This window comes from Pistacia vera, unplaced genomic scaffold (genome assembly GCF_008641045.1).
Source record: "Pistacia vera cultivar Batoury unplaced genomic scaffold, PisVer_v2 Contig445, whole genome shotgun sequence".
Classification (NCBI taxonomy): domain Eukaryota; kingdom Viridiplantae; phylum Streptophyta; class Magnoliopsida; order Sapindales; family Anacardiaceae; genus Pistacia; species Pistacia vera.
The window spans coordinates 646,825-660,028 of NW_022196274.1; the positions used below are offsets into that span (position 1 = coordinate 646,825).

The 13,204-nt window shown below is 31.8% G+C and overlaps 1 protein-coding gene across 1 annotated transcript; it reads right to left on the reverse strand.

Annotated features, from left to right (window-relative positions):
* Positions 1–630: 630 nt before the first annotated feature.
* LOC116144397 (ethylene receptor) lies at positions 631–5,261 on the reverse strand. The gene is made up of 7 exons (XM_031429840.1): positions 5,188–5,261; positions 3,481–4,429; positions 2,513–2,881; positions 2,118–2,384; positions 1,896–2,023; positions 1,504–1,695; positions 631–1,391 (listed from the first exon to the last, which is right to left on the reverse strand). The coding sequence occupies exons 2-7, from the start codon at positions 4,384–4,386 to the stop codon at positions 1,034–1,036; spliced, it is 2,220 nt and encodes a 739-aa protein (XP_031285700.1). The 5' UTR covers positions 4,387–4,429; positions 5,188–5,261; the 3' UTR covers positions 631–1,033.
* Positions 5,262–13,204: the final 7,943 nt, after the last annotated feature.

Here is a 13,204-nt window from a genome sequence, read left to right on the forward strand (position 1 = left end):
CTCTTAAATAGCTAAGGTGTTTTAGTTAATTTTTAAACTTTTATTGCGTAGATGTTAAACTGTATTAACAAATGTACGGAATAAAAAAATAATAATTTAAATATTTTGAGAGAATATATCAAACAACTATTCAGTCTTAATTTTTTTTTTTTCAAAAAATGTACTAAACAACTATTTAACATTTTATCCAACTCTAATATAATTTTCAAATATTTTATCAAAACACATTTTCAGATTAAAATCTAATTTGATTTGATTCAACTCAATTCCGCTTAAAACACTTTTTAGAATAACATTTTTCAAAAAGTGTAACAACCAGCCATTTAAATAGATAGTTAACTATTTGAAAAATCTTTGGAGTGAAAGTTAGGATTAAAGATAATTGTGATGATTTTTGAAACTTGAAAAGAGGTTTTGATAAATATTGATTTTATTCACTTCCCAACAATAAATAATTTCAAATTACAAGTTTTATCACTAAATAAATAATAATAATTCAAATTAAGCCCTTTAATTAAGAGAGAAATTATTCAAACATTAAATTAATTATCAATAAAACAGGTCAAATATTTATGGCTGCTCAACAAGAAGTATCATTTATACAAATCCCATGGCTCCAAAGCTTACTGATTATAAGAGACTGCTGGTCAAGACTAAAGCACTCAATATTATCACAACATAAATCAGAATTCAGAATCTTTTGCAACCTCTATTTTGGTGGGTTAAAGTCCCAGGTAATTCTAGAGTAGAAGTGAGATCATTTCAGATCAATTAAGTTTGCAACCCAAAGTAAAAACAGTAGCCAAATTTTTCCACAAATCGATAAAAATTCTCTTTGACTTTTGTAATAGCAAGTTGCAAAAGAGGAAATCATAAACTTGCCTTTGGAATTACTTTGTTATTTGTCATCACTCCAATGCTCTAATACCATCTGGGTATTTACACAAAATCATATATCTCTATGGATAAACGCGCATTACCTGTACTATCTTTTTCCAGGTTAAATGGCATCCAGCAGCTTGCTCCCCTGTGCTTATATGGCCTCGAAGAGAACCCGATGCTCCAAAAGGTCCAATAAAACGCTCCTCATTTTTTCTAGCGAAACGGGTTTCAATATAACACCATCCATTCCAACCCTCATGCAGTTCTCCTTGGTTACTTTGTCAGTATTTCCGGTCAGAGCTACTATCAATGGCCTTTCATGACGCCTAGTAAACTTTTGGTGTATGTGGATGGCAAGATCATAACCATCCATACCAGGCAAGCCGACATCCATGAAGACCACCTTGTGTTCCTGAGATACAACGCGCAAGCACTCCTCGCTTGAGCCGACTGTCATTACATCACATCCCAGGTGTACCAAAAGCCCTTTCGTGACAGACCTGCTAACTCTGGATAACAAAATGCATTCGACATTCAGTTGCATGACATGACCCATTAAAAGTATTTAGTAATGCACGTCCTAACTAAAGCAACGGATAAAAGGATTGCACTATTACTGACCCATTATCATCCATGACAACAACTTTGAGCCCTGTAAAATTTGTCTGTGGTCCAGACATTTTCGGCATGAAAGAGAGCTTAGACTCATTTAAGCTCTCGGGGATCCCAAGTTTCACAATGAAGATAGCAGTGCAACCCTTGCCAAGACCTTCACTTTCAATCCATATATGTCCCTCCATAAGATTAACAAACCTGGTCACATAATACAATGGTTAAAAACATCGCAGATGTGTATTTGTTAACCAATAATATAATCATAATCCCTTAAAAAAATTTACTCCCAAATTTACAAACTACCATGCCAAACAATTGGCAGAGTTATGGGAACTGATTTACAGCACATGATACATGAAATGAAAGTTACACATGGTAAGATTTCAACAACATAATACCTCTTACAAATTGCAAGGCCAAGTCCGCTGCCATTGGAATTTCTGGTGGCTATTGATTGATTTTGAGCAAATTTTGTAAATGACTTGGGAATATCTTGGGGGCTAATGCCTGATCCTGAATCTTTCACCTATCACAAAAGAGGAAAGTAATCTAAGTAATTAACTTCTGTATCACCGAGCATCCTAAGAAGGCTTCCAATTGAGCATCACAGAAAAACCAACCTGTACACGCAGGTAAAAATGACTATCACTTGGCACTGGAAAAAATTCTGGGGCTCGAGAGTCTCGTAAAGACTCTGATTTTGCAACAAAAGCAGTGATTGAGATGTTGCCCTCTTTTGTGAACTTCACAGCATTGCCAACAACATTTAGGAGAGTTTGCATTAAGCGCTTTTCATCACCAACAGCATACTCTGGAAGATCAGGAGCCAAATTCAATGCAACCAGCAACTTCTTGACTGATGCGATAGGCTTGATCAGATTAAGGACCTGTAATGAGCAATAAACACATCACCATATCAACCAACAATAGTCAGCAATTTAAGAAATTTTATACAGTTCGTCATGTTCATAAAGCAATGAAAGACAATTTATAATCAGCCAAGTTCTAAACCTACCTCCTTGAATACAGCATGAAGGTTAAAAGTTCCGAGTTGAAGTTGTAGGCTGCCATCTTCAAGCCTTGAAAGATCTAATACATCATTTATTAAAGTAGCTAAGAGATTACTGCTCTTAAGAATTGTTTCAACCATCAGTCGCTGCTCAGGTGTCAATTCAGTTTCTTGCAGTAAAGAAGAAAGGGCAATGATTGCATGCATTGGAGTTCTCATCTCATGGTTCATAACAGCCAGGAAATCATTACGAGCACGAATGGCCGTTTCTGCCTCTCTCCTGGCGACGTCAAGAGCAATATTCTGATCCATAAGAAGATCCCTAGCCCTCATTGACTCCTCTAAGATGGCAGCATGTGAAAGAGCAACAGCCACCTAGAATAATCATGAAATTCTACAAATAAGCTCCTTTAAATACTATATAGTATATTACAATCTTAGTCAAATGTGATCCCAAAATGGAAAAAGAGCAGTCAGTTGTGACCCAAAACACTTAATTTATGCACGGTTGGACACATTCTCTTTCTTTCATTGGTTAAATACACACATGATTAAGCTGTTGGACAAATTCTCGTCTTTCATTTTTATTAGAGGGTTAGATACAAATGCCAACCAAACATATTCTTCAAGATTGATGTAACTAAGAGGGCACACACATTTTCAACTGGTCTATCACATGATTATGTTTTTAAAACTTAATACTAATAATAAGGCCTTTCTCCATATACTCAAAACTTTTGAGTTTAATAGAAACTTAACAAAGACAACATACTGCTTACCACTTAGAGAAATGGGGATCCTGGTATCAGTAGTGGTACTACCCACCATTGTATCCCATATTCAACAACATCATGCAGAACAAACATTCCCTCAATAACTCAGTATACGTGGTAAAAATAATATAAATGGGCATCAAAGTAAGGGAAGTTACTACTAGCAAAGATAAGATATAGATTGGTAAACAAGTTTTTAACCTGATCAGCAACCACTTCAACGAGTTCCAACTCATGGACATGCCACTGCCTTGCACTATCTGAGGGAAGCATCAAAACCATCAAAGCATAGCGTTTTGTTGAAAGTTCTGGCCAATCATTAATTTGAAAATTTGAGAGATGCAGGAGTGGAACACGAACAGCGACCACCTCGCCCGGCATGTATTTTCCTGCGAGAGGCCTTAACCTCGCCACAGGACAATTTGGTGATATCTTTACTGCATGATTGCTAGTGAATACTTGACTGATCACAGGAAGCTGGATGGGTACAGTATATCCAACAGGATTCTGCTGACGAAGCGTGTATGAGAGTTGAAGCTCCAAACCAGTTCGTGTTGGCATCCACAAGGCACACTCTTCCAGTGCCAAAGTTCTTCCCAATTCAACAAGAGTGGTCTTTAGTATGGTATGTCTATCCAAAGTGCTTCTGATCTCATGAGTTAACATCCTAACATGTCGACCGGTTTCTTCCTGTGTGCGGATCAGGCCCATTTCTCTATCAAGCTCTGCAGCCTTGTTTTTCAAAAATAGTTCTCTGGTTTTAACACTTAACAGATCAGGAATAATATGTACAAGCATAAGGGCCGTCGCACAAGACACCACAGCAGTCAAGACCTTAGAAGTGGTCATTACTATTGCCACAGTCCTTGAATGCATGCTAAAAGTCCACAAGTTAATAAGATGCGTTGCCCCACACAGAACAATGAAAGCGCCAAACTGCACAAGGACCCATCTATATGGAAACACGGCAGATTTCTTCACAAAGTAGATCAGCTCTAGAGGAATTGAAAAATAAGCAAGTGCAATGAAGAAATCTGAAATATATTGATACTTCATCAACAATTCATCAGCTGGCCATTGTGGCTCAATGCAGTTGCAAGACTCCATCTTGATTAAACCACCTCAGCTGGTTACTTACTCCTTTACATGCCTGCAACAGAAGATACAACAATTAACACAATCCCCCTTAGTAATAACAAAAACACTCAAGAAACAGCAGAAACTCAACTCAATATCTCTTAAAAGTAATTACCCAAAAAGTAAATATTGAAACAGCAGGGCTATTTGCTCTGATTCACAGATTTAATGGTCTTCAGCAGAACAAATTTTGAGGCAAAAACCATAGCCACACCAAACACAAGCTTCATTCAAATAGCCTCCATTTTCAAAACCCCAAGAGAGAGAGAGAGAAAGAAGGTGCTTTCACTTTTTCATGCAAAAAGACTCAAACTCGCTCTTTTCAAATGACCTCAAATCCTTACAATACAAGATCAAACCATCGGAACACATACACCCCAAACAAACTCTAATCCTTCTATCAATTTCTTTTCTCAAATTACATCAACAAAAACAAATCAGATAACCGTTGCCCTTCCAAGTTCTCATACCATTTTTGGCACAAAAATAACCAATGGGAAATTTTTTTTTTTTTTTTTTTTTAACACAGCTTAATTTTCAGTTATATAGAATTAACAAACACAACTTCTACCAAAACATTAACAAAAACGAAAAAAACAAGCAACACCCAGATGAAAAAACACAAAAATCTACTTAGATTCCCCAAAAAAAGTAATTAAAGAAGAAACCCAGATGGCAGAAACAGGCTCATAACATAGAGAACCAATTAAAATAAACCCATTTAAGATCACACGTTCAAAAAGAGTCAAGATTTCAGGGCAAAAAACAAACCTTTAAGCCCGTGAATAATTCATGAGACCCACTTCGACGATCTGCTTTCGATTTTGGGGGGTCTCTTCTCTCTTCTCCTTTTCTCTTTCTTCCTTTTTCTTCTAAGCGAGGTAAGTGGCTTGTAGAAACTAGAAACAACTGGTGGCTACGCAGAATTACCCGCCTGTGACCTTTCTTCCATCACAGCTCATCAGATCAGCGTAGATTTAATGGTGATGGTGGCCCGTGACGTTTGTATCCTGGTTCATGAATGTGAACAAGCTGTCCGAAATCAGACAATTGATGCTCAGTTGCTTTAGTTTGGTGTGAAGAAGAGATAAGTAAATGTCTTTTTTTATTTTAATTAATGAAAAACAAAAAAATAAAGTAATATTTAAATTAAATTTTTGGGTTTGGGAAATTTGGGAAATAATGAATGATGATTTTGATAAGAGATGGAACTTGGAAGGATTCAATGGATCTGGCTAAAGGATAATAAAACTCAGGACCCAATTGCCTTGACCTTCGCACTCTAAAAGTGTTTTCCTTTGGACAATTATTATAATGTTTTGATAAGATTTTATCTAAATATATTACATCAGGTATTAGTGTAAATTAGTAATCAAAAATTAATATTGTAATGTTAGATATTGCGAAAAAATACAAAAAAAAAAAAAAAATTGGTATTATTATATTGAGATGTTTAATCAAATAACAAATTTTTTCCGGAGATTATAAATTTCTCTATCTTAGTAAAGTTGTTAGTGTTTCGTTAGAATTTATAATATGATAAATTAATAAATATTTTATTTAATTGTCTCTCTACCATTTATTTCAACACTTTAAGTGGATTTTTGTTAGTACCATAATTTAGGAGGGATTTTTGTTATTTAGTTATCCTTAAAGGGGGATTATTGTTATTAACCCTGTTATATTAGTATTTTATAAGATGCTGTGGGATCTCATAATCTTACATGACGTGCAACCTTACCTTAAATTAGATTCATTGGTATTTATATTTATTTATCATATATCAAGAATTTTGAAATTATAAGATATCATAATTATTCATTTATAATTAATTAAAAATTAAATCTACCTGTTATATATAATCAAAGCTCTCCTTTGAAGCTTTTGAATGTTAAATCAACCTAATCGAGAATTCGATTTAACAGTGTAAAAAATCTTCACACATATGCACTAATTTGATAAGACAATTTTGAGGCTAACGATTTAGGGTTTGTTTGTTACGATTTATTTAAGTATAGTTTATAAAACAAGAGTTTATGATACTACAATTATTATGAAACATTTTGTTAGTTGTTAGATTAAGAAATAAAAATAAAAAATGCTTATAATTTTAAATAAGTTATTTCCCAATCAATAGACTCTAAAGAAAGAATGTGTTATTCATCGAAATAATGTGAAAAGATTTCTACATATGCTCACAAATTTGAAAATATGAGAATTTTGAGGAATAGGCTAAATATCTACATTCACTTTGGATATGACCCTCATATCTTTGTATATCGGGATATGTCTCTTGTACTTTTGTACATCATTTTTGTCTCCTCTATTTAATTCTTTAACTTATAAAAACTAGAAGCTAAATTACGAATTAAAATAATTGTACAACCATTCGGTCTAAAAGCCCAGCATGTGGAATATTTAGTAGGCATAAGCCCATTGCATGGCAAAGAAAATTGGGCCTAAATTGGTTGGGCTTGAAGGATCCGACTATACTAAATTCAATGGGCTTTTGGCCCACCAGATATGATTGGCTTGTTCATTGGAATATAAGGGTTGAGAAATGAAATGAAAACAAAATGGGCCCTCTTCCAATTAATTACTAAATGAATCATAATCGTGCCACTGGAAGATCCTAATCGTTTAATTTAATTATATTTTTTTCCTTTTCCAATTTAATTACTAAATGAATAGTGTGAATTTTCTAGAATTTTTAAGTAACTCCTCCAAAACTTTTTACCTCTACAACTTTTGTTTCAAGTACATGGCGCTATTATAACCACGAGCTTGGCCCTGGGACGCTGTTCTTGTTGGCCTACACCTTGTCCTTTATTTGTGCTGAAGTACTTGGGCCCATAGAACTGATAAATAAATGGGCCTAACCCAAGCCAAAACGGTACCCATTTCCAACTTCCACATCTATTTCTATTAGTTCCAAGCATTAGGCAATTTTTCTAAACGAGATATGGGCATCATAAATCTGAAAAAAATTTACTCTCATTTAAAGACTTCATATATGATTTCTATCTATCATGTAATTAGGTCAAAGAAACTAATAATTATTTTGACTATCTAACCAAGTTCATCCCCCTAACTCTATATATTTTTCCAAATGATGTTAGGTTACGTTATTCAATACGCCAAGTTTTCACCATGGTCTTTATGTATGTTTTTTATTCCAAAAGAATAATATTTTTATGGCATGGTTGGACTACCCAAAATCCACTCCCACTTTCTCATTTTACACTTCTTAGAAATTTCCAACACCTATTTCATTCTTCCACTCAAATCATTCCCCAAGCATCAACAATCGTCAAGGTAGGTAAAAACCCAATACAAATCTGAAACATTCCATACACCTAACCATATCTTTCTTTTCTTCCTCTAAAATATAAATACATTTGTGTTGTAATAATCTAATTGGAATATATTTTGAAAATAGTGAAAACTTACTTGGGTTTATCTAATTTTAGATTATTTTAAATCTTGTGACATGTGTCAAATAATGATAAGGAAAATACAGAATAAACTTTTCTTAAAGACAAAACAAAATGATTTTGGTCGGTTTTAAAAAGTTGAGGTTAACTTTTTGTCTTTTGACCGTTAGTTTTACTTGCTTAAAGTAGTCAAAACGCTGAGTCGTTTTTGTCCTGCTTTTTGATTGACACGCGGAGATTAAGGAGTGGGCAGGTGTTAGTTTTTAGGTGTGGAATTGTGCCTGTCGGAGAATCTAATTGAACAACGTGGCACTAAATTAACGGCCTAATTAGTTTGGCGGCAGTTTTGTTTTTCTAACTTTTAACTTTTAAGCCGTGAAGCAAAATTGAGATTTGGCCCTTTTTTTTTTTTTTTTTAATTACAAAAAAAACGTCAACTTTTACAAAATCAACCTACCACCAATCACCATGGATATTGACACCCATTATTGTTATCATGTGTCATTGTTTCATGCTTTAAATAATCTTTTTCATTACATTAACAAACCTAGATACACACGATCTTCAGTTGATTTACTATAGTATTTGATAGCGGTATCAATATCCATTTGTTGAGTTAATATGACGTGAAGGAAACTTCTTATTCTTTCATTACCTATATTAAATACTAATTTACATATAAAAAAATATCTAACAACACCCTATTTTGTCATTGATTTTAGTAAAACAACAAATGAGATTCTAATATAGTTTTTCAACTTCAAATCCCCTTGATGGTAAAAGAGTAAGAAGATGATCTAACATGGTCTTCTAAAAAGATGATCGAACATAATCTTTCAAGTTCAAATTCCTTTGAGGGTAAAAGACCAAAAGGAGGATATGACATAGCCTCCCGAGTTTGAGTCTTCATAATTATTAATAGAGATAACCATTGAAGTTCGTACTCGATCGATAGTTTCAGAGTCTCGAAGAATTAGTTAAGATGCGAGTAAGTTGACTTGAACACCCCTGATCATAAAAAGATATATGTATAAAAAAAAAACTATAGTTGATTAAATTAATAACCGAAATCCTCTTGAGGTAAAATAAACGACAAAACAATAATCAGATAAAGAATATAAGTTTTGATAACTCATTAATGGTTCGTTAATTATTTAGTTAAATGAACCTTATTATAATATATTATTTAATAAAATAGAGATATCTTAAAAGAGAAATTATGGATATTAGATAAGTATTACATTTTTAATTATAATTTTTTTTAGTTAATCGTGATGTAAAGATGAGTCCCACTCCCACATCTTCTACATGAGTTCCACTCCCACATCTTCTGTAATCTTCTAGTACGCTATTTTTGAGTGTTATAAATATAGTATAGTATAGTATGATATAGGAAAAAGCATAAAGTTTGAACTAAAAAAATAATAATCTTGGAATAAAAATCGGGTCCCATTAATTTGATTGCGTCTAAAGTTTCAATTACTTAAAGAAAAGAGAGAGAGAGAGAGAGAGAGAGAGAGAGAGTTTCTATAAACGTTATCATTTGATTAATTATCTTAATCCTTTATATAAAGTAAGCATTAACAAAGGTTAAAGCACCCAAATCAAGATTAGAAAGATAAGGCTAAATGCTATATTAAGTAATGTATGACCACAAAACTCAAAGAAAGAATTAATTATGTTTGGCTATTTTTAATTTAATTAATTTGTATTTATCGTGATGATGATAATGAAGGTCATTTGATGTGTTAGGTAGGGTGGTCAAAGTATCATCTTAGATCACATAAAAAGTTTAATTAATGTATTCCACTAATTAGTGATTGCCACAAGGCACAAGCTTTATTATTAAATTCTTAATCCCTCTAATTAATGCTTTTTTTCAACATTGTTGAATGTTGAATGGGAACTCATTAGCTTTTATGCCGACAAACTCCTATTCTTTATATAAAATATAATATACGCACGTTTAGATCATTATATTTATATTATTGGATTATCTCAACACGTGTCACACAATAGCAGATCTAAGATTTTTGCCCGGGGGACCTTGGCGGCTTCACCAATGTTTGTCAAACAACTAGTGAAAACTTAAAAAAAAAATCAAACCTAAAACAAAGAAAATAATACTATATCAAGAATATGAGAGAAAATAATATAATAACATAATAATCCCTACTTAAATAAATCTATGCGAAATGAGTAAATGTGTTGAGTAAACCTTGATCAAAACCTTCTTTTAATTTTAATTTTTTTATATTTTTGGCTTCCAAATATTATAATATAAATTTTCATGACATTGATCAGACTTAACCTAAGTTAAAGTTAACCAAAACTTAAGTCAAGTCAATGTTACATTGACTTTTAATATGAATTATTAAAAAAAAAAAAAAGAATTTCCTTGATATAAACATAGTTAGTAACTCAAATTTTATTAATAATTTTGAACAGCTGAACGGTGACATTTGAAATGTAAGAAAGTGGTAGGTGAATGGTGAAGAATAACGTCCTTTAAAATATATTTAAAGTTTTGATTTGGAAAAACAGGTTCATTCTTAGATACAAAATACAAAATAAACTCACAAGATCTATGTCTTTTTCTCTCAAATTAGAATAAAAAACCTTCAAAAAAAAAAAAAAGTATGATTCAATTCTAAAATAAACTAAATTGAAATGAGCAATATACATACCTAAAACTGATAAAAGAGAAAACGAAGCTAATTATAACACTTTGAAAAGTGAAAGCTTCAATAATTTTAATTTTTAAAAGTTTTAAAAGCGAATAGCATGAGAAAAAGAATGAGAGAGTAAAGAATTTTGGGGATAAATTCATAAAAAGCAGGTGGAGCCGTGGAGAAAAATAGTAGAGAGAGTTTTAAACTTTTAATATGATATGGACTTGAAATATATATATTAATAACAAGTTTTTTGTAGGCCTAGATATATGTATAATAATTCTCATTTTTTAAAAAATCTAAGGTTGAGTCTAGATATATATATTAATAGCAATTTTTGGTGGGCTAATATATTAGTAATTTTATTTTAAAATCTGAGGCCTATCCTCAAAGGGGTTGGATTCGCCCTGGTGTCACATATAATAATTTTCTGGAATGAACATTTTGATTTTTTGAAATGGAAATAAATTATATATATGAGATAAATGTGAACAAATATCTTGTTACTACTTATGATTGAATGAATGAAAAGAAATGATCATGTTAACATTCTTGAGTGTTAATGGGTTGGTTAAGGATATATTCAATTATTTTTGGTGAAATTATTATGTTTTAACGTGTGTTTTTAAGATAATTTGATCTTATTTTAAATTGAATTAAAGTGTGGAGACTCAGCTATCATCTTGTGAAAATCGATGAACATTCTGTCATGTGTTCACTAGAAGAAGAAGGAAGTGAATAATCTTAGGATATGGACATACATATATAAAACCAAAACTATGGTCCAATTGTCATTCAATAATTTTGTCTTAACATCCAATAGCATAGCGACACATAATCCCATCATTTTTTTTGAATCAATAATAATATTTTATATTTCTTGTATACTTCTTAGGAACCTGGCTTATTTGAATCAATAATAAGTTAATAACAACAGAAAATTGTGTAGTCCCACATGAAACAAGATAAAAAGGAAGTAAGCAGGAGTATGTCTGGGACAAAGAGTAAAGCTCTTTGAAGCATAAATCGCCAAGTGTCTTCATGTTTCTTGATTAGATTGGCATCCGTCGGATATTCTTTTGAACAAATCCTTATATTCCCATAAGATTATATGTTTAAAATAAATATAATAAAAATAGACACATGATATGAAGGGATTAGTTATAATTAATAGTTGTAAGGATAATATTATACTTATAATCCATTCTTACATATTTTCTTTGTCAGAGTATTATCTATTAAATTACGAGTTGTTATATCAAAATTCTAAAAGAAATTTTATAAAATTAAGTTGTAAACCAATCTTTATTGATAATTATAAATGTCGCAAACGTTACTCTTATTAATATTACTTTGACGTAAACTTTACTCTAACATTACTAGGAAAACAAAACAGAAAAAGAGTTTGATGCTTAAAAATGAATACTTCTTCCAATAAGTATCTTGAGTGTTCAAACAATAGACTTGACTTAAATTAGAATTGTGGAGGATTTTACCGTAAATGTAGCTTATCCCTTCTCCTCCATGGAGGATTTTTATTTGTCGAAATATAATATATATCGAAAATTAATTGTTAGGATAGAAACATACCTTAAATTAATAAATTTAAAAAAAAAATTATAATCACGCTATATTTGAATTCTTCATTCAAAAATAATGTAAGAGAAAGCCTATGAATGATATTAATAGCATAACAAATGATATAGATTTACACGAGAATACAAAGAATAAGATCACCTAAAAAAAAAGGATAATATTTTAAGATTAATCAATAACTCAAAATGAATGTAAATTGGAATATTAAAATATCTAGCTCTACCAATAAAAGATGTATAAAAAAAGCTCATGCCACTGCCCCTCGTGACACGTGTCAATAGATGAGGATGATTCCACGGGGAGTTCATGCTATATCAAATAATAATTAAGAGTGGAAAGAAAAAGTAAAGAAGGCCATCTATGTATCGACACAAAATAAGGCATTGTTTTGGAAAAGTGGAAAGTGGGCCATTCTATCCACGGTTGGCGTTGATCTGATTTGACACGTCCCAAACATGTCCCAACTCTAAGTTACTGCTTTCTCTCATTAACAATTGGCAGGACGGCTCCATTCCAAAGTCTATGTGTCTGGAGTGGGCCCACTACTGCAAGCCCATTTGGCTCTTACTAACACTCCAATTTTATCATATGCTATTTCTCTTCTTATTTTTATATTATCTCTTTCCCCCAATTATTTGGGAATAACATCATTTTGGTCTTGACTATGATAAACATTCTCTACTTATATTATTATTATTTTCAAGTTAATATTTTTTTTTATCCAATCTAAAGGATTATAATTTTAAGTTAATATAGTCTAAACCCGTTAATTAAATATAATAATAATAGTTATTATTATTACACGAACTTTAAACCCTTAAATTAATGTTTTGAAATGGTTGGTTTAAAATAAATTTTGGGTTATTACAAAGGGTAAATCCCAATACCTGAAAAATAATGTCATAATAAATTATAACTTCAAATTGGAATAGATTGGCACATATACATATTCAATAATGTCGTATTATAGTAGGTTCATCTCTATCTAAAACTTTGTTCACAGTACTTGATTCAGAAACTTGACCCATGAGAAGATGAAAAGGCAATAATTTAATTTATACAGGGGAAGCACATGGAATTCCCAAA

What these genes read in the sequence shown, in the direction of transcription:
- LOC116144397 (XM_031429840.1), bottom strand. Translation starts at nt 4,386, where the DNA reads ATGGAGTCTTGCAACTGCATTGAGCCACAATGGCCAGCTGATGAATTG. An exon ending in ATTTTTACCTGCGTGTACAG is followed by an intron (nt 2,024 to 2,117) that starts GTTGGTTTTTCT and finishes CTTTTGTGATAG; the next exon opens with GTGAAAGATTCAGGATCAGG. An exon ending in GTTGTCATGGATGATAATGG is followed by an intron (nt 1,392 to 1,503) that starts GTCAGTAATAGT and finishes TTTGTTATCCAG; the next exon opens with AGTTAGCAGGTCTGTCACGA.